Source organism: Pomacea canaliculata, linkage group LG7, assembly GCF_003073045.1.
Source record: "Pomacea canaliculata isolate SZHN2017 linkage group LG7, ASM307304v1, whole genome shotgun sequence".
NCBI classification, from domain to species: domain Eukaryota; kingdom Metazoa; phylum Mollusca; class Gastropoda; order Architaenioglossa; family Ampullariidae; genus Pomacea; species Pomacea canaliculata.
Window position 1 is genome coordinate 22,574,496 of NC_037596.1, and position 27,815 is coordinate 22,602,310.

General features: G+C 42.8%; 2 protein-coding genes across 2 annotated transcripts in view; both read right to left on the bottom strand.

The window, feature by feature from the left end:
- Positions 1 to 2,730: 2,730 nt before the first annotated feature.
- Positions 2,731 to 11,846, bottom strand: LOC112567747 (nmrA-like family domain-containing protein 1). Its single transcript, XM_025244551.1, has 7 exons — positions 7,981 to 11,846; positions 6,522 to 6,835; positions 5,636 to 5,763; positions 5,258 to 5,402; positions 4,776 to 4,871; positions 4,252 to 4,445; positions 2,731 to 3,962 (listed from the first exon to the last, which is right to left on the bottom strand). Exons 2-7 carry the CDS (start codon positions 6,721 to 6,723, stop codon positions 3,273 to 3,275), a joined length of 1,455 nt encoding a protein of 484 aa, XP_025100336.1. The 5' UTR covers positions 6,724 to 6,835; positions 7,981 to 11,846; the 3' UTR covers positions 2,731 to 3,272.
- Positions 11,847 to 14,300: 2,454 nt separating this feature from the next.
- Positions 14,301 to 27,815, bottom strand: part of LOC112567753 (serine-rich adhesin for platelets-like) — a 33,280-nt gene continuing 19,765 nt past the window's right edge. The window contains 10 exon segments of the mRNA XM_025244556.1: positions 14,301 to 19,224; positions 19,226 to 21,140; positions 21,545 to 21,664; positions 22,085 to 22,276; positions 22,476 to 22,603; positions 23,367 to 23,556; positions 23,741 to 23,883; positions 24,178 to 24,285; positions 25,245 to 25,321; positions 27,482 to 27,623. Coding sequence (XP_025100341.1) covers positions 15,939 to 19,224; positions 19,226 to 21,140; positions 21,545 to 21,664; positions 22,085 to 22,276; positions 22,476 to 22,603; positions 23,367 to 23,556; positions 23,741 to 23,883; positions 24,178 to 24,285; positions 25,245 to 25,321; positions 27,482 to 27,623 — 6,301 coding nt within the window. The 3' untranslated portion in view covers positions 14,301 to 15,938.

Here is a 27,815-nt window from a genome sequence, read left to right on the forward strand (position 1 = left end):
CCTGCAGTGCCAGCGGGGCCGCGACACGGAGCTCAACTGCCCACCTGACCAGGAGTTCAACGCCCACTCAGGCCAGTGTGAGCGAGCGATGTCGCCCACCTGCATCCGACCGATCATACGCAGAGCTGAGTTTATGTTTGGGTTAGCTTTTTGTTTCCTTCACTCTACCAATTTCACTTATTTCTCTCCTTTCTCCATACTTTCTTTCCTTTGACTGAAAACATTTGAACGAATATGTTTTATTTTCTACCAATTCCTGAATAAGTAGTAAATCATGTGATGTGTATTTTAAAGGATGTTTAAAAAGGATGGGGAGTTGACAAGAGTTCGAAAAAATAACCTGCCTGGCTATTTTCTCTGCTTAGTGATGCGCCGGCTGACAGCTACTTTAACATGGAGGAAGAGGATGCCGAGGACCGTTACGAAGAGCTTCTGAAGGAGACTGGAGTGATCGCCACCTTGGGTCGCGACAACCAGGATGCTCGGACCTTGTTCAACCCCTCCAAAACAGATGATAAAGACGACGAACTTGACAATCGCATAGCTGTCGTCGACGACGGGTGAATCACGCTCACTCACACACACTCTCACACACTTACTTGTAAGCATGCGCTCACCCACTCGCTCACACACACATATATATATCAACAAGTTTTTGGCACGTGTCAAGAAGCTGGTGGTCTTCTTATGTCCATCACTTCTCGCTTTCTTGTCTCCATCACTTTGGGTTTTTCTAAAAAATAGTTTGCGGCTTTTCCTCCTCCTCCTCCTCCTCCTCCTCCTCCTCCTCCTCCTCATCATCATCATCATCATCATCATCATCATCATCATCATCATCATCCAGTTTATATAACGTGTTATATACTACACTCCGGTATGTAAAGAGCCAGCGGTCTGTAGTTTGTCCTCTCGTCTTCAGGGACAAGCAGAAGACCAGGCCCCGGATGTCGAAGAAGAACAAGAAGGACGTGCAGTGCCAGGCGGACTGTGAAGGTGTGGCGGCGGGTCTGTACCAGTCCTGCCAGGGATGCGACCACTACGTCGTCTGCACCAAGCACGGCATCATGCGTCTCAGCCGCTGCCCGCGCAGCAAGGTGTGGGACGACAAGCACAAGAAATGCCGGAAGCACTCTTTGACCTGCAAGTCTCCGGCGGGAAGCAAGCAGGACCCTGGGATGTCTTGACCTCAGCATTGATGCAGATTGTCATCAGCATCCTTCTTCTATTTTTTTTATTTCTTTTTTTTTTAATAATTCATGCCTCGCTTCGCGATAATAATAATAACTGATCTCTCTGCCCTTCTGTGTGTCATGCCGCGGTCCAGCATGATGCTGCACTCATATATCTAGCTTATCACTATAGTGGATGAATAATAATATATATATGCACATATTACTGTGTAACAGTTGTGTAACATGTAGGAATCTAACAAGACGTTATTTAGATATGTATCTGTAGATAAAAAGCCAAACATATTATGTATATTATTATGTATACTCGATCTCTGTCGAGCCGCTGCTGATGTCTGTGTTGTTATTTTCTCAGCGTCGTTAATGTTTGACTATGTAAAGACGAAATAACTATTCTCTTTTCAAGAGGACAGTCTTTCTAGCACACCTCAGGGTTCTTCTTGTCTTTATTTGCGGGATTTAGCAAACTCGTGTTTACCCACCAACCAGCCATGTTCCCCTGCACGTGACTCAATTCCTTTGTATCCTGTGGGGATAGATTTTATTTTTTGTTGGGTGAGGGTTGGGCCTGGGGTTTTGATTGTCTTTTTATGCCTGTTATTTGTTTTGAACTTTTCGGGGGAGAAGGTAGGGGATATCGTATTGTAGCCTAGTAGTTAATTCGCAGACCATTAGGCTGGAGGGGCACTGGTTCGAGATCCACTTGAACCCATCACTGTAAAACTTTTACTCCCTTGCATCGAGGTGCCTGATTCATCAGGAAGACAGAAGACGCAAGGAAAGGGTTTGCCTGCCTTTCCCCCTTAGACAAGATGAACCACATCTCCTGTGGCTTTGTGATTATTTTTTTATCCATTTTGATGAAGGAGGGGATTTCTGTTCTCTCACGCTCCTCACACCATAAAGCATTTAATGCAAACGAAAATGCAATGTTAAATGAAACAGCTCTAGGCCTCATTCGTTGTTTGTGACTTTGTATGAATTTTGTACCCGCGTAAAAATATTGTTAACGGCTGTACACTCTGATAAATGGCTCAAATTTCTGTTATCACGCACATTTGAATATATGCATGGTCCACAGACACACACATGGTCCACACACACACACATATGCAAACACACACAGGCAGACAGATACACTTGCATACATATACTGTACATACAAGCTCTATTTGTTTCATTTGCCATTTTTCCCTGATCAAGTGTTTGCTAACTGGTGAGTGTTACATGTACTCGACGTCAACTGTGAATAAAGGCAGCCGATACCTTGTTTGTGTTTGTGTGTTTGTGTGTGTGTGTTATACTTGTGTCACATGACATCAAAGGTCAGAGTGCACTGGACACTTTGTAAACGTACAACGCCTTCATTTCAAACCCGACTGCCTTGGTTCCTGTTTGCAAAGTGCGCAAATCATGGTTCCAGCGCCCGTATGTATGCATCATCATTAAAAGAATAAGATGCATTGCTCCATCAAGGTCGCATGCAAGAAGCCTAGAAGCAGGACGAGAAAAAATGAGAAGAATCGAAAGCTCAAGCAAGTTATTGAGAAAAGTCAATTTTATACACTCTGACTGTAAATATCGAACAGCAAAATTATTTTGAGTTCATTCAAACACGGTATGACAAACTGTTAGAAAATAACAAAAATACAAACAGAAAAGAATGTCCACAAATCTTAAACGCAGTCTGCAGACAGAAATTTACCCAGCCTGGGTAGGTTTGTGAACTATCAGACATCTCACCGACTGTTGGGCATTAGGGGTGCGTACAACTGGTCTCTGATCATTCAACAATCCATGTACCATTACGATTGAGAGCAGATGGTTTCTGGGTTCAGATTCTCTGTCACTCGAAAAATCCTCTTGTCCAACCAGCAAAAGCGGGTACCTGACGCATAGGGAGGCGGAAGAAGAGGGTTTGGCTTTGCACTTGCCTCACCCTGGACGTCCTTTCATGACCTTTACCTTCTACTTGAACTTTCAGCAGCTTTCTGCTGGCCTTCCAGCAACAGTGTTAATTCTCACCCCCTGAAGTTTGACTGTCAGAGTAGAGATGTTGTGTCCATGAAGTGTTGTTTGTCATTACAATATTGTTACCTGGCTCTCGTCTGTCCACGGTTCCGCTCGCTCGAAGGAGACAAGAGACAGATTGCTGGGAAGCGAGGTGGTACTCGCGACACCGGACGGCGACGATTTGTCAAACTGAATCGTGTCCAGGTGGTTGCAATCTGACTCACCGACATTTACACCTGAAAGCGGCCAAGTGAGGTCCCTGCCGCAAGAGGGGTTCATCAACGACTGTCCGGACTCCTTCAAATTGGAGTCGGAGAGGCTTCGGAACCTTCGCTTCTTCGTGGTTGCTCCGGTCCGCCGAGGACTGACGGCATCGCGAGGAGGGCTGTTAGGCGACGTGGAGGAGGGGTCCGAGGAGGGGCCTAGCGACCCCCGAGTCTTTAGAAATGACGTGGCCCATGCGCTGACCGCCGCTGAGTTGGAGAAGTTCATGGAGGGTGTTTTCGAGGGTATGGAAATGGAGGACCTCGTCACCGACAGGAAAGTCTCCATGCTTGGCGTTTCCTTCGACTCGTTCAGCACGCGCAGGAACTGAAGGCGGTTGTCCTCCACCCACTCCGTGATACTTCGCAGACGGGGGTTCAGCGATTTGGTCAGCTGGATGTCCGGTAATCTGAGGTCATTCTGGTAGTGCAGAAACATGGTCGCTATGTCTTTTGCGCCAGGAAAATCGAAGGCCATGAAGTCTTCCACTGACATCTGCAAACGGATAGTATTTAGTATTCAAAAATAAAATAAGTTATTTCACTACGACTCGTTGGTTTCAAAAGTTAATTGACGTCATCTTCATTGGCAGAAATAGTTAATTCATTCACCTTCACAATCACTTCATCACTACATTTTATTATCATTCAGTAATCAACTCTCTCGTGAGGTATCTACTTAGAATGTCGGATACAGATTATCGGTTTGACTGGCCTATATGATACTTATCACCTCCTCATGCAACACACCCCATATCTATATCTTAGTCAGACTGCGTTCAAACCTCGGGATCAAAGAAGCGTTTTTCTCGGAGGACCGAGGTCAGAGTGGATGCGATCTGGCTGACGGTGAGCATCTGGGTGGCTAGAAAGAGTTTTACCCTCCGGACGTTCCTTAACTGGAGGAAGATCTTGCACACACAAATGGCCATGTCGTTGAGGCCTCCCACTGGCAGCAGATTATACTCCATGGGCAGGGCTGTTGAATGCACGTGCACGGATACAGCGCCCCCTCCACACACACACACACACACAAACAAACGCATGTGCACACACACACACACACACACACACAAAAAGCACACATAGATGCGCATGTAGTATACATTCACACATATACACACTACTATAATACAAAAGAACACTTGCAAAGCAACTCCTGTCACACAACCAAATGAAAGCTGCAGTGGATGGAGCGGACGACGTTGTACGACAAAATAAAGGTTTCTGGCGTCTGTGGAGTTGTCAATGGTGTCGTTGCTGTAGTCATGGTCCTCTACCGTCAGTATCGTGGGTAGCCTATACTTACGCAGAGCGTAAAGGTTTTTTGACACTTCGAACGGTCGAAATACCGTCAACAGGTTCTCCAGCACAAACGGGAACACTACAATGGTGTAGGAAATACCTGGGGACAAATAAGCGCACGCACACACACGTACAAAGATCCATCCACATACGTAAACATATTTCTATGTAAACAAGCAAAAACGTTGATTTTTAGAAAAAACTTTAAAGGTGGAAATGTGTTGGGAACAAAGTATAATGTAAAGCTGTGTTCAAGATAATGTTTCCCCAAGTCTACATGAATATCCTCCTTCCCTCTCTTCTGCTCTCGAGAGACGCGCCCACAAACATCAGCATACCCTAACTCCATGAGTGCGGCACCAGGAGATCTCTAGATCTCCAAAGCCGAGCAACCATATCATCACGTCATCATCAGCGACGACAGCGACGATCAAAATGACAACAAAGACAGTGGCGATAAAAATAAAATATCCTTCGATGACAGACCCGAGCGGACGATGATCTCCTCGATCTCCAGGCGCGAGGCGAGGAAGCCACACATCAGACCGTCAGACGGCTTGACGTAGGTGGTGCCGTCATACACGATGTGCTCGACATTGGCGGTCACCGCCGCCTCCACCACGCACTGACCCTGACGACATGTAATGTCGGACATTAACAAAGGTGTTACACCAAGTGTTACATTTACTGACTTAGCGCGCGCAACACATTGCCAACAACCAGGAACAACCGAGCATGGTATCACCATGAATATTCAATTTTGTATCACAGAAGTTTCAAAGACAAGCTAAACGGCATTACCAACATTACATAGATATGTTAAACATTACCAAACATTACAGATACATTACTATGGAGACTCACATGCCAGACCTCCAGGGTGCGTGAGTACATCTCCCAGTAGTGGGTGTGCAGGAAGACACACCTGACTCCTGTCATGGCTTCCAGCAGGCTCTGCTTGTAGTTGAAGTCCACCTCCAAAACTCTCGCACCTGAACGCATGGCGGTATCGTGCAGGTGAATATGCGTGTGCTTGTGTGAGTTCATGGAGAAGCCGGGTGGTGAGAGCTCTGGTGTCCTATACCAGAGTAACAGACTTTCCTCACACACTCTCTCCACCACCATCTACCAGCTGTCGGAAGTAGGTACCTGACTTCATAGAGGGTAGGGAAAGGTAAAGCAGCGAGAAGAAGAGGACACACCTCACAAAATAGCTGTACCCCCAAAAAAAGTGAGGTCTCTAACACCTCAATATGGTTGTTTTGGCTTTCTTACCTCCTTCCTCAAGTCAAAAGATATTCTGCGCCCGAGTCACAGAAAAGTGAAGCACGGTACAGAGACAACATCACTGCCGCAGTTTTTTGATGTTTCTGCTTGGTTATGACAATTGCTTTATGTTCATTTTTAATTTATTTTTCTTTATTTATTACTAATAGAAGACATTGGGATAGCGTCATGTTCGAGGTTTGTGTCCTCCGCTCCTCATACCAAGTGGCAAACACAAAAATCTCGAGATAAAAAAAGACGGGAGTGGAAGACTACCTCAGCTTAATAGCCCAAGAAGAAAGATTTACCTATTTATAAAGTAAAATCAAACTTTGTGAAGCTGTTTTTGTGGAGAAGTTCATCTAGCTAATTTTTATTTCTAAGGTTTTAAGCAACAATTTAGGGAAGCAGAAGATATAAATTATTCTTTATATTATAATTGGCTTTTTTTTTGCGCGGGGGAGAAGGGCGCAGAAAGCCTCACCAGCTCGCCGAAGAAGCAAGGCTTCAGAACACCAAGGTCTTCGCGTGCCAACGAAGACTTTAAACCAAGGGAAGGACAGCAGGGCACGGGCCACGGCGCCACCCACAAGACCTGTGGCGCCCAGCACGAGGACGGCACGTTTCTCTTTTCTGCTTGACCTCTCTGACATCATACTCATTTGCCTCATGACCACTTCCTCCATGGCTTCACCTGATCTTCACAGCGCAGTGTATGTCGTCAGTCCGGTAATCCAAATCGAGGCAGCTGATCAGGATTGAGTAGAAACGCTTGCTTTGCCGTTGAGCCTATCGGAACTTAGAGTTAAAGACATAAACACTTTAAAAAAAAGTAAGCAAGCACTTAAATATACATATAAACGAATTTGTTACATTGTCTTACAGCTGTCACTAGTCGAGTTACATGGAAATCTTAACATTTAAACTTATATTTAAATTCGCTTACACTTGACTTTATTAAGAATGACTTAGCGCGATCTGGTTGTCTCAACTTTAACAGTCTACAGCTTCTGGGATTATAGTTCTAACACCAGAGTAAATCCTTGCTCAAAGGTAAAATGAATTTAGGGGAAGGTGTCTTGTCTTCGTAGTTACTAAGCAGTGTCCAGACCACGTGCACGTTGTTTCATGCTACTTAATCCCACAGAATATTTGCCATCATTGCTACAAAAAGTAAGATGCTTGCTCTTGTTCTCCCCGTGCCCAAGGGCAACGACTTCTCTCGCTTCGTGATAGCAACTCCTGATGGACAAAGATTTATATGTTTGCCACACACATCTTTGGTTAGCAGAAGCATTTAGAGAGTCTGAATAAATTTTAATCCAGTTTTGAGACCATCTTTCTCATGTATCGGTCTCAGTGCACGTGCTCTTCGATTGGTCGTTCTTCGCATGCGCACCTTTTATTTTATTTATTTATTTTTTTACTTCCTAAAATGAAATGGTATAAAATGGCAGACGACAGTACACCGGATATACCAAAGAAATCAGTCAAAGATCATGGATAACAGAGAAAAACACACTGCTCTTTTGTACAAAGACGAAGAATAGCAAATAAAAAATAAAGATGAGTAAATCACAGATATATTGTAAAGAAAATAATTTATTTGTATTTCGAGAGCGAATGGCTTAAAACAAATGAGCAAAAGTAAAAAAAACGCGCTGAACAATTTTGTTCTGACGTTTTTGCAAACTATTAAACCAGAAATTGCACAGAACTAATACAAAACAATAAGAACCAAAAAATCAGGACAAATGACACATTTTTAAACAAAGTCTATTATTAGCGAAAATGAATAAAACTGTACTTGTTCTTCACGCGCCACCTCTGTGACCTGAACAATGGGAGACTCGTTCCATCCAAAATGTCTGCTAACTACAAGAACTACAAGACCTCTATCTTCGTTTTATTTTAAAATGACTCTTACACAGTTGGTTACTTACCAATGTGAACAGAAAACAGTCCCAAGCTGGTAGCAGACGACATCAAGACTTCCATAACTGTCAGCCGTTACTGCTCTACACACAATGACGACATTTGCATGACGTAAATACTAGCACTTCACGTCACAACATGGACGTCAGTGCAGGTCTGTGTCTGCTCCTTTATTTTATTTCGATGTTTAGTCATAAAATTTGAGGATAATTTGATAATTTGTCGACTTTGTATACATTGCTACTCGCTGAACAATGTCGATACATAATAATTGTTTTTAAATTACACTTTCGGCATTGGAAGCATATTCAGTTGCAATGCTGTCAAAGTTCTTATTGTCTATTCCTATAGGTAATTTTTTTGGTATCGTTTAACCATTTTCCCTTTTTTCTAGACCCATCACTCTTGGCTCCTCCCCACCCCACACACTTTCCTAGATGTTGTACCTGCTTTCCGTTGGGTGGAGGAGAGCTGGGGTTCTTCCAGGAGTTCCTAACACCTCCCCCAACACATACACACAACCACACTGAATATACATACATGTCATCAACAATCCTGTTCCTCTCAGATTTATTACTCACAGTAGAAAGAAGTACATCAAAGAGGCTGGAACAACAGGACGAAAAGTACACTGAATACGTACTGTATGCGGAAATTCTTTCGTTCACTAGCACGTACCTTCTCTCTCTCTCAAAAAATGTCGTCACTCTACGCTAAATACACCGAAAAGAGCATTCCACAACACAGTTTACACGATTTGTACATGATTACTACGCACTTTGTTTGCACTTTCACGGATAACACATATATATATATAAAAAGAGCATTTCTGTAATAATATTGTCATATGTGCCTGCCCTGCCCTCCCCGCTTCCAGAAGTCTCTTGCGAGTATTATGAGCGAGTACATTATGGCCGAGTCGTATATACCTATGTCGTATACCAGCTCGCTTCTCGCGTCCTGCCGAGGTCAAGGCCAGTGTGCTGGACGGTCAAGGCCAGTCTGCTGGACGGTCAAGGCCATGACCTCACGCCGACATGGCGACGCTCGAAAGAGACGGATTTCCGACGATTAATGTGCGTCCGGCAGGGTAGGTGGGAGCAGAGGGTGCACGAGTCGGGGAGGGGACAGACAATGTCTACTGTTGCGTTTGGTACAACGCCAAGCAGTCGGATTCCAGAACGGAAAATATGGTTGAGAGAAAAATGAGCAGGAACATACCCCTTTGACCTAAAGACATTGCGACAGGTGACAGGTGGGGAGGGACAGAAATCATGCACCCACTCTAAACAATTGCTGAACAGCAGAAATTCACCACCATGCACCGCGACTTCCCAACCATGTTCACACATTTTCGTTTGATATTCTGCAAGGGAACGAGTTAACGAGAAATAAATGTGTGGATGTTTCAGCCTCCTGTCATATACGTCATCCTATCGACATTCGGCTCACCTCCTACTGAATGGAAAATAGGTAGAAAAGAGCGCGAATCATTTCCTTCAACTACTGCCACTTATTTTGATAACAATATTGAAGTGCTTCTGGGATCCCTTGTCAAGCGCAAATTATCCACACAATCGATAAAGACATTTTCCTTCCGCAGCTGTGGGCGACTCACGCGCGGGGCTGGAGGTAATGAGTAATGAGATTGCTGACGACAGTCGCAGCGACCACAGTGCGAGAGTGCCATGCACGCTTGCACACTGCTCACGTATGCACAGAACACCATAGACTTGACAGTGGCAGGGCCGGCAAATGCCTCCCAACCCAACCATCCATGGACCTGGACATACGTCTTCAAACTCTCCCCCTGTCGCCTCTTCTTTCACTTCGCTATCTCCAGCCTTTGCAAGTTTAATACGGTGCGACGAGGACATCCATTACAACAAACCAATCTCTGGACAAAATTTATTTTCGCGGGAAGAGGGAAGGGAGTGGGAAATGAAAAAAAAAACAACAACCCCAGGTTAGCCCGTACCATCCTTGCTGTACACCAGCCTTTTCGTCCGTTCACTTAAGCTATATATGTACAGCCTGACAGTATTCCTCCATACGTTAAACGCTCTTAACATAATCAAGCACAACAGTTCTTGCACACACTGCAAGCACCGGTGACACAACAGCGCAACGCTCCATCAGCACCAGCCGACATCACCTTGCACCCTCGTCGCCAGCAGTTCTCTCAGCGTTTCGACGCCCACGGTGTCAGTGACGCAAGCAAGACATACGTCATCCTTGGGAGGTTATTTTTTTTTTAAAGTCACGTGACTGACACCATCATGTCCCAGCCAGAAGTCGGACTCTACCGAACGAAGCGCTCGCCGAGAACACTCGCGTGAAGCGAATGAGAAAGCCAGTGAAGCGTATCGGGAATAACTACACTGCTGAGACGCTAACTCCCGATTTTTGTTTTGTTGTACTATACTCCTGCCTTTGTACAGCTGAAGCCCCTACTTACTGGACGGTGAATAACATCTCAAAAACTGCTTCGCTGTCATGGTGCTAAGGGCAATAGTGAAAAACCAAATCGTTCACTTTTACAGTCGTATTTGTATAATGATAGTTCTTGGGATGGACAGCTGATCGTTGCTATAAAGATTATCGCTGGATGTGCCTCGGTTCACATTTTTATTTCACACAGCTTTGAGCAGCGCGCGCGCACACACACAAATGATTGCTTCTGCACAGGCACCAGTAAACTCATGAGGTATAATGTTGACAACACACTATATGCTCCATATTCATGCTTGCATAGAATCTCTACCTAGCAACGTTTTTCAACTTGTGTGTTTTGTTGTTGTTCGTTTTTTTAAAACCAGAGGAAAAGAAACAGCTGCTTGGGGAGAGGAAAGAAAGGGGCAATATATATATATATTTTTACTATTTTAAAATTGAGATTAATTGAAAATAAGACTGCATCCAAATGGATGCATGCTTCAATCTCTGGCTGTCCTGCAACTGGCCCTGTCATGACGAATAGAAAACCCAGAAAAATAAAAGCTATAAATAACAGACATTCTCACCAGCTAACTGTACCAGCTGCACATAGACAAGCAGTGATGCCTCATTGTAAGAAACATCTGGATGCCCTTGGCCGCCACACATCTCCCATTTATATACAGAACCTTTGTTCACCCAGGATTAAAGACTTCAAGCATTTCAGTGGATAAAATGTACCAAAAAAAAAAAACAAACAAACAAACAAAATAAAAAACCAAACAAATCCCAGTAACAAGCAGCTGAGACAGAAGGAAAAACGAAAGCATGATGCAGCAAGTCAATTGAAATTGGTTTGAAATTTAGTCCGGTTTTTCCAAGAACACGCCTATCTGTCACTTACTGAACTGCAGTTCCCCAATGTCATATACTGAGGACACTCACAATCACCATGGAAGTCCCTCGCTTTTGGTTTACCATAAAGGAAACACTGTAATGCAACAGTGGACCATAGGTGAACACACAATGTAAAAAAATAAGTATATTTTTGAAAAAGCAGACAGTTGTTTACTCACTAGGAAGCAAAATAAAAATTCTGTGGAAATAAAGTAGTACAAGCATACACATGGGAATTTTATGTCATATAATAACAGACTAGCTTACAATAAGTGGTGGCATCAATGCATTTGCAAAAGTGTCCTGTCAAAGGTCAAAATCATGCACATGTCACATCTTTCGACACTATGGGTCTGCAATCATGTTCTATTCTCTTTAGATCTTGCATTTGTACAGCAGGCGACTAACCTTAGTCTCTGAATCTCATACTTTATGGGCTCAAGATTCTTCTGGAGCAATTGATAAACAGTCTAAAAGAAAAGATGATGGAATTGTACATTTGAAAAAGATATTATTTACCTCTGGTCATTAGGAAGTGACACCAGAGAGCTTAGATGTAGAGAGGGTTCACTCGTGACCGCGGGAAAACTCGTCGGTTAGAGTTATCTTTCGTAATGAGATGCTACGAAACAACACGGCACAAAGCGATCGTTTGAGGCAAGGTGGGCAATTTTGTTCTGCAATTAACTGTCAGAACGCCAGATTTAAATCAACCTCAAAAGAAAAACGTTTCCACAATTTCCCAAAGGACGAAGAGAGGTAAGCTACGAATTTATTCTCAAATTACGATCCATAAGTGTACTGTAGTTGAGAGCAGTCTACTACAACGCGTTTGCTTGATTTCTGTGATTATTAAAACGACTTTACTGATTATACTGTGAAACTGTGTGATGAATTCTCACTTATCTGATTAGAAACCTATTTAAATTTGTTATAGTATTTTCATTTAAGGCATTTGTCACTGGGTTGAGGTGTTATAAAAAGATTTGTTATTAATATATTGAAAAAATCATTACAACAGGTGCAAAATATGGATGAACTTTACGAGAAGGAAAGATTTTGACCATCTTACACCATCTGATGTGTATGGAAAAGGATACTGTCTTTGCTCGGATCATTTCGAGGAAAGTCAGTACAACTGTCAAACCCCCAAAAAAGTCTTGTCTGGAATGCAGTACCCACAATTTTCGCCATTCCAAATCCACCATTCAAGGTTGATAACTTATGATTATTAGATAATGATATATTCCAATATATATTACTAAGCCACATTTTACCATCATGGGCCTTTCTTTCTGTCATATTTTATTTTTTAATTAACATTTATCATGAGAGATCACTCTAACTGGCACATAAGGCTAATGATGATCATAGCTTGCATCTGGGCATAAAGAGTTTCTCTGTGACACTTTGCAATGGTTGCACACTGTTGAAACACCCTCATCCAATGCACTACCTTGTCTGACAGGGTGGAAGATGACTGTGCAGGCTCTGCTTGAGCTTTTTGATGAGCTTCAGACAAATCATGGTATTTCATTACTTCTTACAGAAAAACTGAATCAAGACTGCTTAGAAGACTTTTTTTTCTTGCTTTCAGGGAAAAGGGGAGCATCTACATAACCCCACTGCAGAACAGTTTAGATTATTCTTCCGTCAGATCATGATTGAGAACCTGTTTCATCACAGTAGTGGAACTAATTGCCAGAATGACAATGACAGCTCTTTATTGACTCTGACATCTGTGACCACTGACAAACAACAGGACATAATGATCTGTAATGTAGATATTGACGAGAATGACTATGACCATGACATCAATTGTTTAAATGACAAAGACATTATTGATAAAGTAAATATCACTTTCAATAATTTTGATGATAACTGTAGTGACCCTCTAACTATTTTCTCCATACAACCACCACCAAAAAAACAAAAATTCTGAGTGAGACAGTCAAGATATTAGAGTGTACATGTTGTAAAAATATTGACCAGTTACTTCCTGGGAAAAAAAGTTAAATCTCAGTTGATTCGACTTCTGTGGGAAGAGCTAAAAAGCATTGACCTCTGTTGTCCACTTGGTGCATGTGATCTGAAAGGAAGTGTGATTAATCTATTTATCAATGTTCGCCTTCATTTTTCTTTGAAAGATAGCTCTGTGTCCTTTTTTGAAAAAGGAGCAAAAAGAAATAAAAAAATGTTGAAGTTACATCATTTGTAGCTTTTAAGCTTAAGTAATTTAAAATTATTTTAGAAAAGTGTGAAAGAAAATGTTATAAATCTTCATTTAAAGTACATGTGAGAATGATCCCTTTTGAGTATCTGATTGCTGTATATTTCATAGTAAGCATAGCTGTTATCTTTCAATTGTCAACCAATGTTCTTACAACAAGGGATATGAATGTATATAAATATGTACATTATTATTAATAGTAGTATTATGATTTGTTATTAATTATGATTATTATGATTTGTGTGAGAATTTATTGCCCATGCTTGTATGTAAACAGAAATCTATATGTCTCAGTATATGTGAGCAAGTATTCTGAATGTGGCTTGTTTATATTTATGTGTAATTCTATTTTTTAACTGCTTTTCTCATATTAATAAATTCTCATAAATTAGATTTTTATGGACTTTAAATAAATGCAAATTTGTGCTCATGGATGTGCTGTTTGAATTTATAAAAGTTATCCTTTTTAAATATAGTCAGCTGTCATACATGTATTAAAACTCTCCCAAACTACCCTCATCTAAGCAATTCCCATGAATAAAAGACACAAAAATCTGTTCTTAGATAAAGGTCATTTGATATCGCAAACACCTAGACATTTACTCCAAAGATAAACACTGCTAGCGCCGACTTTGTTTAGTAGTGGTTGATAGTAGCAACTGCGGCGTAGCATCTTTTTTTCGAAGGGACGCAACTCCGTCACTACTTTTCTTAACAAGTAAGGATAAAGAAGGAGTGCACCCTCTCTACATCTAAGCTCTCTGGTGACACTCATACACACATCTCTCTTGCATGTACAAACTACATGCACACACACACACACACAAAATTTCTCCTTCATTCTGATGCTCAGAACTATTATTACAGACATTCCAGTGGGACACCTTCGCCTTGTTCCAGCCTGTGTACTGATAATGTCTACCTTACATAACTGTGATGACAGAGATTAACAATCGCTAAAAATCAATGACTTGAACTCTGTAGAGACATCTCAACATGAGCAACATGAACTGCAATTTGCAACTTTCACCTTACCATTTCAGTGCAAAAACCCCCGCTAACTCAACATTCTACTTATATGGCATCAAAATGAACTTTTTCCAATTTTTCTTCTGAACTAATGAGCAAAACACCAAGCTGCACAAAGCCACCAAATTCCTTACATCTGATTTTGGACAAAGCAATGTGAAATAAAATGAACAAATTCCAAGACTAGAAAGTTCTATTTCTCAATCTCATGCACACAGGTAAAACTGCTATGAAGAAACACATACATCTGCAAACACTCCTACTACCACAGGCACCATAGATTCATTCACAATGATTACTTCCCCTACTTGATAACATTGGTCCTTTCTTCTTGTTCTTTTATGATTTAAACTTTACGCATACAGAGTACTGATTTTCAAAAAGTGATTTAATATGTAGATGTGCTGAAAGACCTGCTTGCAACAGACTAGATGTGTTTGACTGAAAATAATGTGACAGTTCTCTCTTCTTGACTGCAGCTTTCCAATGATGAAAATGAAGGGTGAGGTGGGTGACGCACAACATTTTGATTCTCCATCCACACAAGGGCTCGTTTCTCCGATCTTAAGTTCATGCCACTACAAGCATCTCCACAAGCCTAAGAAACTAAAAGTGTGGCCTTCATGTCATGGTGTGCAAGATTTAAGGTTTCATAATGGATACCTCTCACAGTCTTTCGGCTATCTCAGCACCATTTCCAAAGTCTCCATCTTCTATTAACAAGTCTCAATCAGCCTAAGTAGGCAAATGCCCATGTAAAAGATGCAAAATATGTGCCCTTCTGTGACACAATGCTGTCCTACACTTTACAATTATAATCTCTTCCAAAAGTGCCATTATTCTTGAGGATGAAGGATGGAGGAAAGAAGTCAACATATAAAGCAAGACATGCTGCATCTCTCAGTTACCCTCAACTCAACCACTTCTACAAGAGACGGGTAATATAAATTAAAAGTTTAAAAATTTTATCTCTTTGTCCATATCTTTAACACATAACTACACTCTTGTCAGCCTCATTAGGAAAAAATAAAACATATAATACTCTAGTAACTACCTTTGTATACGAGATTCACAAATAGCTGAAGTGACCAATAAAATCTGCATTGGTAAAATATTGCACAGCACAGTCTCTAATGTACACAGAGGACAAAAAAAAAAAAAAATTTAAAACTGCCCAAAGCAAGCTTCATCTCAGCCTGCAAAGCAAATCAGACTTTTCCCCACGAGGATCCAACAGTGAATGAACACACTACATGGTGTCCAATATGCACCTAGAGTATAATCGATATTCAAAGGAGTCTTCGTCTAAAACGAAATCTTTTTATCAGCCAGCACAGTCCAAAAACAAAAAATCCTCTGCGAAAACATCCAACACTATTTCTTTGAGCCATAGAAAGGTTTAGGACCAAGCCTTAAGGGCTGTGGTGCAATCAATGAGTCCCCATGGTTCCCAGATGAAGTGCTAGGGAGCTCTAAGCTCCTTCTCATGCTACTGGTGCTAAGCACCTGTGCCACAGCGCTCTCTAGGGCTGGGGAGACGCTGCGTGTGCGCACAAAACGCCTCACAGGTATTGGTGGAGACATCTCTGTGTTCTCTGGCCTGTCTTCACCTCCCCCCTGCAGACATTTCTCAAACAGCTGCCGCAGTTCTTTGATGCTTCCTCGCCGCTGCACACACTCCTGCCTGTTCTCCTTGGATGACAGCAGCTCCCAGCTGCTGGGGCTCAAGTCCTCTGAGCACTTCTCATCTGTCTTGCAATCCCCTCCATGTCCAACCTTGTGGGTCATCGGCTTCAGGCTACTTGTTCGCTCACGATATAGTGTATTGTCGGACTCAGACGTTGAAGAGTCACTGTAGGCACAGCTTTGGGAAGCACTCCTGTGGCGTGGAGGTCTGCCCAAAGCTCTGCCTCCTTCCATCCTACTCAGGTCTTTCTGGTGGCTGTCACGTTTTCCTCTACCCACAGAGGACACTCTTGTCTCTGAAATTCTTCCTGCACCTGAGTTTCGATGCTGAAGAGATGGGCTAGGTGATGATCTTCGAGGATAAGCCTGGCTCTGATCGCGCACAGCACGTTCCCTTGAGCGAGATCGGTGAGACATAGAAATGGGTAATCTAGGACAAGGGGGGCTAAAAATATCATCATCTGTGTCTACTTCTCTTTCCTGGGAGCAAGCGCTGATTGTGGTGGAGCCCGAGGTGGATTCTGACTGTTCTCTTGACCGGGCATCGGCACCGCCATCCATGTTTCGCACGATGGATGCTTTTTCAAAAAGTTCCATCAAACTCTGCATCTTCAGTGAGCGTCTTGCGCGAAGGGAGCCGGTGTTGTATCCCCCTTCACCTGTTGATTCCCAGTCAGGTATGAAGTTGTCATGCCTCTCAGCAGCCAGCTGCAATATCGAATCGTCAAGTGAGGAGCGACTTGCAGCCAGCTGGTGATATGGATCACTTGCTGTGGGTGTTCGCTCTAGCTGAGGTGACATGGGAACTCCATGCATCCAGCCAGCTGCTCGTGAGATCATGCCACGCTCTCTGCAACTCATCTTTGGACGCAGGCTTTCATCGCTAAAGACCTCATCCTCCTGACTGGACATACCAGAGTGCTCAATGTCAGAGGGACCTGTGCTTGACATGTCTACTGACAGCGAATCACAACCATCACCATCTAATGCTTCTGCAATCTGCCGTGGTGGGTGGGGAACTTTGCGTGCATGCACAGTCTGAATTTTCTTTTTCATGTTTGGCTGTTTCTCGATAATCAGCTTTGCCCCACCTCGATCCATCTTAACTTCCTTCACAATTGTACCTCTTTCTAGTTTGCCCTGGCTGATCAGAGTTCGCTTCTTAACAGATGGCCGTGTGACTTCTAGAACCTCTTCCATTGGTGGGGCCACGTCAGATTTGTGTATTGAGGTTCTGGCTTTGGGAATAGGGTTTAGGCTTTGGGAAGACTTGTTTGTTTGTGGTGACTTGCTAGAGATCTTGTGCACTGCAGATGGGCTGACACCTTTGCACACCTTTTGCTGAGACTCGCGAGAACTGCTGCTGCCTGTGGGACTGGGCATCTTCTGTGAAAGAGGAATTTTTGACACTTTAGAGGAGGTGGATGAAAAAGAAGAGGAAGAGGAGGTGGCAGTGCTGCTAATCCTGTTGATGTCGGGCTCTCTGGTTTTTCCTGAGGAAGCACATGATTTGCTGTCTGTAATGTAAGATGAAATCATTGTCTGGCTGGTTGAGGATAAGGAAGACTGCTGTGATTCAGCTTGCATCACATCTGAGAGTAGACGCTTCTCATCTTTGCTCTCCGTCCACTTGTGGAAACGAGGGATTCGCGATGCACTTAAGCGTCGTTCCTGGGTAGCTTTGTTGGTGACAGGCTTTCCAGGAAGCACTGCTGCTGGCAAAATGGAGCTGATGGGTCTGCTGCCTGGCGAGGATGCTGATGCATGCGCCATCAGCATCTCTTTGCCTGCATTGAGTGCATTCTGCAGCTCTTCCTCGGGCACATTTCCGTAACCTTCCACATGAATGACCCTCTGCCGAACATCCGAGTCCTCTACATGATGCTCAGACACAGTCTGGACTTGAACACGTCTGCCTGGTGATTCAGGTGGACTTTTGTAAGCACCTGAGACACTGTGGTAGGGACTTGGACCAGCCTGCTGGCGACTCTGTGGACTTTTTGGAGGCGTGTCAAGTAAGCCGCAAGATGAATGCAGTTCGTCAACCAGTTTGTTGCACAGATTATCCACCTCCATGGCATCTTGCTCAGCCTGATGAAGATACATGCCTCCATCTGCTGACTGGCTGAAGCCTGACCAAGACCCAGACATGTCATGGGATGAGCCAGAGCCCAGATGCTGCTTTTCAGGCTCTTTCTCTACTACGGCCACAGGTTCCCGAGTCCTGTCTTTAGCCAGCTGTCTCCAACATGATGCTGGCATCCCTCCACACAAACTGGCATCTCGAGGCAGGCTTTGCCAGGCAGGTTGCCCATACTCAGCAGAAGGTTCTAAGCAGGAAGCAGCTATCTGTGTTTCTGTCGGGGACTTTCGAAAGCTTGACTTTTTGATGACGGCCTTCTCCTCTGTGATAGTGTCGCTGTTCACATGCACCTGAGGTAAGGACAGTGAAGAGCTTCTGCCAACGGCAGCTGGTGGTACCTTGAACTCATCAGGATGGTATAGCATCAGGTGCAATGGCTGACTTTCTGCATTTTCTACGCTCTTTTCACTTTCTGTCTTAGTCTGTATCTGGTCTGTTAAAGAGCTCACAGTCGAAACTTCAGAATCAGAGTGCCAGCTATACTGAGGTGCACAGCTTAAAGTTGGAGAAGTCTGCAGGTTCCGAGAGGAACCAGGCAGATCCAGATTCAGACCTGCTGATGTCTGGATATGACAAGGAAGCTGCTGAGAAGTGTGCAGGGGCTGCAGAGACCTGTCTGCTGGAGTGACAGCATGGTGAGAGCCATGGTTAAGGTCTGAAACAAAAGCATTTTCACTTCTCTGCCTCTCAAACTCTCCGAATAAGGGACTTTGTCTCCATGGAATATCATCCTGCGAAATCTGTCTCGAGTCTCCAGGGAAGTCACCTGAGCGTCTCGCCTGTATATCATGTACCCCAGTAAGGACCCCGCAGGAATCTGTGGAATCATGGCCCCTGGTTGCTGCAAGACTCTCTGCTGCTCGCTGTTTTCCACGCAACTTCATAGCATATGGGGGTAGCATCCACTGGCTGGGCATGGTAAACAATCTCAAAGCTGTCATCACTGTCCTCTCCCACATCAGACGAACTACCAGAGCTGCTTGAGGAAGGTCGACGCTGAAGAACCGGAGGAGCAGATATCCCACCAACATCCCACCTTTCTTTATTATTTGTCAAATGTACATTATCTGCTGAAACCCTGTTTTGTCTTATCACTGCTTCATCATCTTCATATTTCATCTGCCAGGAGACCTCATTAGATGCTGTGAAAGGGATGGTCTGAGATGGATTTCTGTCATGGATATTGTTCTGTACAAGGTTATCCTCAAAAGACTTGTCACTGCCACAAATTGTACTACCAGAGTCCCAGTGACGAGCAAGATTGGTAGAGCTTGCTTTAATCTCACATGTATCTGATATTGTGTTAGTTGTTTCAAATGTTGCTGGGAAATGTGTTTCCTTGACTAGAGAAGCACTACTGTTGTCTTCTGAGATGTGAAGGGGAGAAAGTGCTGCAGCTTCTGCATGACGCGCATAGCCTTCCTCCTCCAGCTGTAAGGCACGGTCCAGATGCTGGTGAAAAGCTGAGTCCATCTGAGCATTGATGGCTCGCAAAGACCGGCAGAGGGTGCTCTCTGTTTCCAGACTGTCAAGCGACGTGCTTCGACGCCACCGTGGATCTTCTCGCATCGGGGAGTCCTCTTGCAGACCAGCACCAAAACTGTTTACAGACTGAGATAGCTCACTTATGGTTACCGACGACAACAAGTCAGACTGACTAGCCGTTATATTCTCCAAGGAAAGGGCAATATCTGAAGGAACACTCAAGCATTTGGTCATACCACTCTGAGTGGAGCTGCCTGACCCACCATCAGGTCGGACCTGCCAATGACCATCACTAGGATAACTACTGCCACTGATTGTAGCATCCTTCCCCTCTGTCAAGCGCGGCACTAGTTCTTGAAACTCCACAGGTATGCCTGTCTGCTGCATAGAAGAGTTATGCAGTGTCGAATCAGAAGGTATCCATTCAGCTCTTCTGCGTACTACTTGGGTGCTAGGCACATGAGTGGAACCTTTTGCTGCAGCCACACGTTCCACAGTTCTATGTGTGGATGCATTACTGTATCCAGCAGGAGCACCATCTGAAACTTGCAGAGAAGCACTGTTGTTGTCAGAACTGTCAGGAAGGTAGAACATTGTTCCAGCAGAAGAAAGCTTCTGCTCCAGTTTATCTACTAAATCCTCCATGCCTGTTACAGCATTGCCTTCAGACATCTCCTTTGAATCTTTTTCATCATCAGACAGAATCTCTGCATAGTCATGGTACCGTGATACAAAGAACTTGGTCTGATTGGGAGTGGAATCTGCACGTCGCCGAGTGTTTGGGCTGGCGTGCAACTCTACTGTCATAACAGGATCTTCAGATGACAGGCTGCTGTCATGCCTGGGTGGCCTGTGGCGATCTGCATGGGCAGGAATGTCGGGAGAAGCAGGAGAGCTATGGCTGGTCCGTGCAATCCGGGTCTGTGCTGCCATCTGTTGCAGACGAGCATTGATGGCAGCATCAATGTCGATTCCCAGACTGCTGTCCAAGGTGGGTGTGGTCAGCTGGCTGAAGTCTGATGCCGGTGACTGAGGGAGACTGTCCAGGCCTGTCTGGGATGCTGCTCTCTGCTGACCATTAACTCCCCTTCCTGTCATCCTGTCTGGGTCACGTTCCAAGCGGGGAGTGCTTGGGGCAGACGGAACCCGACGATGTAATGCCTTTCTGGTGGAGTCTCCCCTCACAAAAGATTGCCTCCGGGGAAGATCTGTGCGCCTCTCTGCCCTGGACTGGTGGCTGCTGGTAGGTGAAGTTTGACCATCTGTAATCAGTGACAGCAGGAAAGAGTTGACCAATGATACTAGTTCAGAGTACACTTTTTGCTTTAACACAAAGGCCCACACCTTTCTTCACTGTATAGACCTGCAACAGCTCTAAGCAACATAGTCCAGCACAACAATCTAAACAGATGCTAGAAACAACCATCCAACCTTCTATGGACAACCAGCCTGAAATGAAAAGATATTTATCTGTCACCCAATAATGAATATGATGTACATAGTGTGACATGGACAACCAGTGTAATTTGAGCAAAATATTGGTCCAGAGCTGTAATGTGTGCACAGCCAGTTGAACAGAACCACCTGCCATACAACCTAGCTCACAGTGTGGTTGAGCCATCTACAACCATTACATCATATGACCCAGCTCTATTTCTTTTCTCACCTGGATTGACATCTGTGGGTACATCTGCAGAGTAACTGGAGGCAGAGTGTGACTGGTGGTGGTGAACTGCAGAGGCATCAGACGAAAGGGAGCGTTTATGGTAGGGCTGCAAGAATTCCTCTGTGGTGGGGTAAAAAAAAAAAATTATAGCTGGACTGCACTTACACTAACTGCAGCACTAATACTAATAACAAAACCAGAAAAGACTTTGATCAATGGGTAAAGAACAAAAAAAGAGGGAGGGTCAACTCTTTTCAGTTCCATTTCTTAGCCATCTGTTAAGACTGTTGATGTAAGTTCGACCAAAAACTGTAAAGAGTTTTAAGAACTGTATAAACGAGAATTTATTTCGCAAGAGTATTTTGTAAATGAATATAAAATTAGTGTTTAAAAATAAATATCTAACATGAAGAGGCACTAGATATGTTACCAGCAAAGTTTTGGAATCTGTCTTCCCAAAACAGGGTGGACTGTACCCATCATGTACAAACATTCTATATTGTGATTATTGTTACAGCAAGGACATGCATATGGTCTTACCTCTGCTCCTTAAGTATCCATCAGGAGATGTCAAAAGACTGGAAGCATGGCTGCCAGTGCTACTACGAGATGATGGGTTGACTGACAACAGAGACTCTGCTGACTTGGCACTGCGCAGCCGCTTTTTCCAGTTGTGCACATCTTCTTCCGTGAGGGCCTTTCTAGGTGCTGATCCTAGTGAAACATCATCCCCTGCAACACACATAACCATAGAATTCATGAATGCAGGCACATATTTGAGAAAAAACAATTATGCACAAAACTTGGGACAAAATGAGGAGACACAATAGTGCAGATGGAAATGCTTAATATATATAAATGCAAAAAAGTCCATGTGTGCATGCAGCAAACTACTGTGGATACAGCAACTTCATAGACATCTTAGACTGACCTTGTATGCTTGTCTTTCTTGCCTTCTTGACACTTCCAGAACGAGGTTTAGAGAATATGGACTTCCACCCACCAACAGGCGACTTCTTGCCTTTGTTTGAGTCTTTGTTTTCTTTACTGGGCTTTTTCCTGTGTTTTGGCAACAAAGAAGAGTATTTGTTTAGATTCAAAATATACTTTCCTAAATAATGAGAAAGAAACATACTCTATCAGCAAGCTGCTCGCAACCTGCGACCTAATCTCAGTAGCTATATACAATGTTTTAATTATTTTACATCCATTAAAATGTAATTTACGTAATATTCTTTATTTAATCACATTTACACATACATGCTGAAATACCATCACAGATTTACCTGACCATTTCCACACTGAGCTCTATCCCTTAACTGATAAACAAAACAAATAATGAAAGCGTGTAGATTTCCCACACCTTTATTTCTCTTTTTTAAAAAAAAATCCTCCCTTTCAACCACCCTTAAACTTCATCCCCTCACCAGGTTTACAAAACCCTTTCAACTTGCTGTCAGAAGAGGAATGTAACCCTATCAACTTTTACTGATCAATTCCAAGTTGCGCTACAAGGGATAAGGGTTGCAGTGAGAATTCAATCTGCTGCTGATGCAAAAAAACATGGTGTGACTTGTGCAATAAAATTTAGAAACGCCTGATTTTTTTTTTTGGGTTAGGTTTGAGAGAAAATGCCTTGTGAAGACGGAATGAGGAACAGCTCATTTTTGCAGTCTGAACTTAAGTTACAGTTTTTATTTGTTCTCCCATCATTTTTAGTTCTTCTTTTGAATTTGATGCATACCCAAATAGCTCAATGACACTCATCATAATCTCACTAGTGAGTTTATTATTTTCCTAAAGCCAGACAGAGTTTACTAACCTGTAGCCAGGAAGATCTATAACAGTGTGATAGGTGTTGGGAAGACTGGAAGGTCCTCCTCCAACATCTATGTAGCGCTGGCTATGAGTAAGGTTTCCAAAAAATGCTCTTTCACGTGCCTCCTCCAAAGAAAGAAGTCGCGTTGGAGTGGATATTGCCAGGGATTTTGGACGAGGCTTTTTCTGAGATTCTGTTTAAAAATTAAATATTATTAAAAAAAGCAGCTAAACAGGAGAAGTAACATTAAGAACAAAGTAGCTGTATACTATACCAAAATGTTAAGAGTTTGATGTAGTATCATGCACAGAACAGCAAAAGCACAATACGGAAAAAGTCATCACAACTATATTTTTTTCTAAAAGTAAAATTCATACTCTGCAAATGAGGTGAACTGTAGGAGGGCATCTTATCGCTGAAGATGATGTCACAGTAGCATATGAGACACTCAGTTACCACTGCCTGTATGCCAACACCCTGCAAGGCTGCAGCACCTCCACCAAGTTCGAGCTCTTTGGACCTGTGGTATACAACAGAATTATGTGCAAGACCTTCACATACTGTAGCATATGCAAATTTATTAGTTCTTATGCAGACAGTAGCAGGAAGATTTTATGTCAAATCTGACACTCATCAATTGTGTTTTAAAATGCTTGTCACGAAAAAGGGACTTCTAATCGCAAGTGTTTCGGAACTTGGTCAAGAATGTACTCAGAACTGGCATCAGTAATAAAAAACATGGAATTTTTATCCTTAACATTTATGTGGAGTTAAGAAGCAAGCTTGCTCTTAACCTTCAAGGATAATCTCTCACCTTAGAAGATTTGGTGCCCATACTATGGCCAAGTTCTTGGAGTGCATGCCGGTCTCCAATCCATGGCTCGCAACTCTAGCTAGATGCCGCATGAGGTACTCTGTGGTCCTTGAGAAAACACAAAGACACACATCACTGTTTCATATATTTTCTAACACACCAATGATTAGCTTTTAAAATGCATTTCTCGTACCCATGACAAGACAATTTTACAAACACATCAAGGGGTGCTAAAGCGTTGCTTTAAAAAAAAAAAAAAATGTAGCAGTATAGGAGTGGTTCTGTGCAGGAGCCTGCCACTTAGTGGACAAACACACTTTGCTACCACCTCAACCACCACTCCAACAAATTTTAGCCTGTGATATGCTTGCAGAGATCATAAATCTTGAGTTTGGTCCTTAAAATATTTTTTTAATGTTACCGACTTTCATCTTTTGTCCTGATTCAGTCCCAAAGTGGCTGCTCCCATGCATCCAGAAACAAAAACTGTGTGGGAGCACCTGAATAGTTTTACAACCCTAATTTTCCTCCCAACCATTTTCAAACCATGGTCAAAGATCTTTTTGGTATAAACTTGCCTTGATGCTCTCTCGTAAATGTATTATTCCTGCCTTTAAAAATATAGGAACCTCCAACAAGATGACACCAAACAAGTAAGGACAGCTTTCAGTGGAATGAAAAGTATCCTCACTGTACTGTAATATTTTCTATACAAACTATCAACTGTTCTAGTAAAGGAACTTATGCATTTAAAAGAGGAGTAAATTTCTCTACAGAGTTATCTACCTTCAACTCTATTTCTTATGTGGCATCACAAATTAATGCCAGATGTCAAATTAGAAATCAACATATCAATTTTCTGCTGGTTTTGGATAAATCTGTCATTCCACATATACATACACACAAATGCATGAACCTATCACCAACCTACTTACACAAGTACATGCACTGTTGTGAACAATTTTTTATCTGGAACTGACGAGGGGGGAAAAAAGGGGATGATCTTGTAAACTAAAACTAAAAATACTTCCACTTTCTAAAGGTTATGTCTGATCAAAAGAATCTACCTGTAATGAGGTGGAGGAAGTTGCTGCACCACATCGTGAATCCGAAGCAGTTTGTTGTCCTCATCCTTCACAGCTTCCTAAACACAAATGCATTTATTGCCACAACATAAAAAGATATATAACAATGCAAACTACACTCAGGTATCAACAGTACTGCCTCCAAACAAACTGACAACTCCACTGACCTACATAATGCTGCCTAAGAATAAACTGTAGGAACAATATCATGACAGCAATATCATAATATTTAAGCATCCTCACTAACGATAAAGGTTCTAGCAAACTGCCTAAAAGGGATGAAAACTGCTGTAGCAAAAAGCTCACAATTCTACTAAAGCATGCAATGAATGAATGTACTGTTTGAGGAGGCACACAATGCCATGAGCTTTACCTGCCGGAAAGACATAGCTGACAAAGTAGGTGAGATGTGGTCGTCACTATTATTGAACTGATAAGATTCACAGCACAAGGTAAGTCAAGTGCAGCTGCAGTTTAGAAAGGCCCAAGCCTAATTTAAACCATGACAATACAGGTAGTCCTCGACTTACGACGGGGATCCGTTCTCAACGCGGCGTCGTAAACCGAATTTCGACGTAAGTCGGATCATACGTTCATACAGTACTGTACCATAATAACAGTACAGTACTGCAAACACTTAGTCTATCCAAACACCTATCCTAACACAGTACCCTACATAATTATCAATAAACATAAGTACAGTAAAATATTGTAGTACAGTACGTTTAATAAAGAAATACTGTACTGTAAGTGCTGTAAGAGTAATAAACAGTGTTAGGTTAGGCAGACATTTCCAAAACAAGCCTGTCTCATCCACGTTGAACACTTGTTGAGCACAGTAACCACCCTCCTCAATTATCTTAGCCAATGCATTAGGAAACTCAGTTGCTGCTTTCTCATCAACACTGGCAGCTTCACCTTGCACTTTAATGTTCTGGAAATGGGCACGATCCTTAAACCTCATAAACCAACCCCTATACTCGCCACAAATTCTTCACTTTCACTTCCTTCTCCCTTTTCTCTTTTCAACGCCTCAAACAGTCGCCTAGCCTTCTCCTGAATAACCATAAAACTCACAGGGATACGGCGTTGATTTTGGTCTTCCAACCAAAGCGCCAATAATCTTTCCATCTCAATAATAAGCCCACTACGTTGCTTTGTTATCACTGTCGCTGTAAGTGGGAATGAGTGTCGTAACCACGAAACGACGTAAGTCGAGACCGTCGTAACCCGAGGACTACCTGTAAACTAAAATACTCCTATCACCTGGTTCATTAACAACACAAGTCTATGGCCCAACCTCCTCTATTCAATTTCCACAACCCTGCTTTCAATGGGAGTGTACCTGATTCCTCTGTTAAAGAACCAACACTCTCTAACACCATCCCTTTGTACAAAGCACAGCTGCCACACTTGTAGGACACCAGCAAACCCCTACTTGCAATAGTCAAGCAGCACAATTTGGTCTGGTTTGGCCATGAGACTCAGAATGACATTTTGTCAAAGACTGTCCTTCAGACCTTGGAGGGCAGTCAATGCTATGGTGGCCAGAGGAAGAACTGGCTAACAAATGTGAAGGAATGGATGGGTTGTCCTGTGGAGGACTTACTCATTATCGCCCAAGATAGCCTTGAGTGGCAGGCCTTGTCAGCTGCCACATCAATCCATGTGCTCCCCTCAACGACCAGTTCCAGTTCAGTGACAAATAAATCAAATCCACCCCTCTGTCTCCAATGTCAATATAGCAGCCTGTGTGCCCTCAAGTAATATATTTTTACTAACCCCAACCAGATGTACTGACTGCCTATTTTGTCCACAGGTTTCTAAAAGAAATATGCAAATCTGTCAATATTCTATGTTGGTGAACTTGTGAATGTTGATTAGAAATCATGTCCATGATACCTTTGTCTATGAGATGCATAAAATAAATTGTTGCTTAACTGAACTGCCTGCATCCAGCTGTAGGTGAAATTGTATTGGTCTAAAGCATGTCTTATAAAATACAGCAAAACTTGTTTGACTAATTGTGATAAAAAAAGCTTATTGACAGAATGTAGAAGATAAACCAGCATGTACTTAAGCGTATGGTTGAAGGAGTATGAAATAAAGTAATCTTAACAGCAGGAATAACAGCAGTCACAGACTAGATTATGCGCAGTTGTTTCAAGGGATAAAAATAAACATATCTAACCACCATGAGCACAAAAAGTGCTACTCACAGCAAATTTTTCATACAGCTGATAGGTGAGCAAGGGATTGGGTAGCTCACGGAAGTACATTTTGAGCAAAGAACTAATGCTGTGGATGTCCTGCAAGTAAGTGGCCTCCAAATCTGGTACATGGTCTTCATCAAAAGCAACCCTGCAATGGCATCCTTATTAAGGCAGATGACATATTTAAGTATATTCTCAAATAAAGCTTATTATTTTTATCATATTAGAATCCACACTCTCTATTAGGCTATATGACAGAGCTACCTTGCCATTCAAGTGTAAATGAAATTGTGTATGTTCACCAAAGCTTCATCAAGCGTGTGGGATGCATGCATGAATA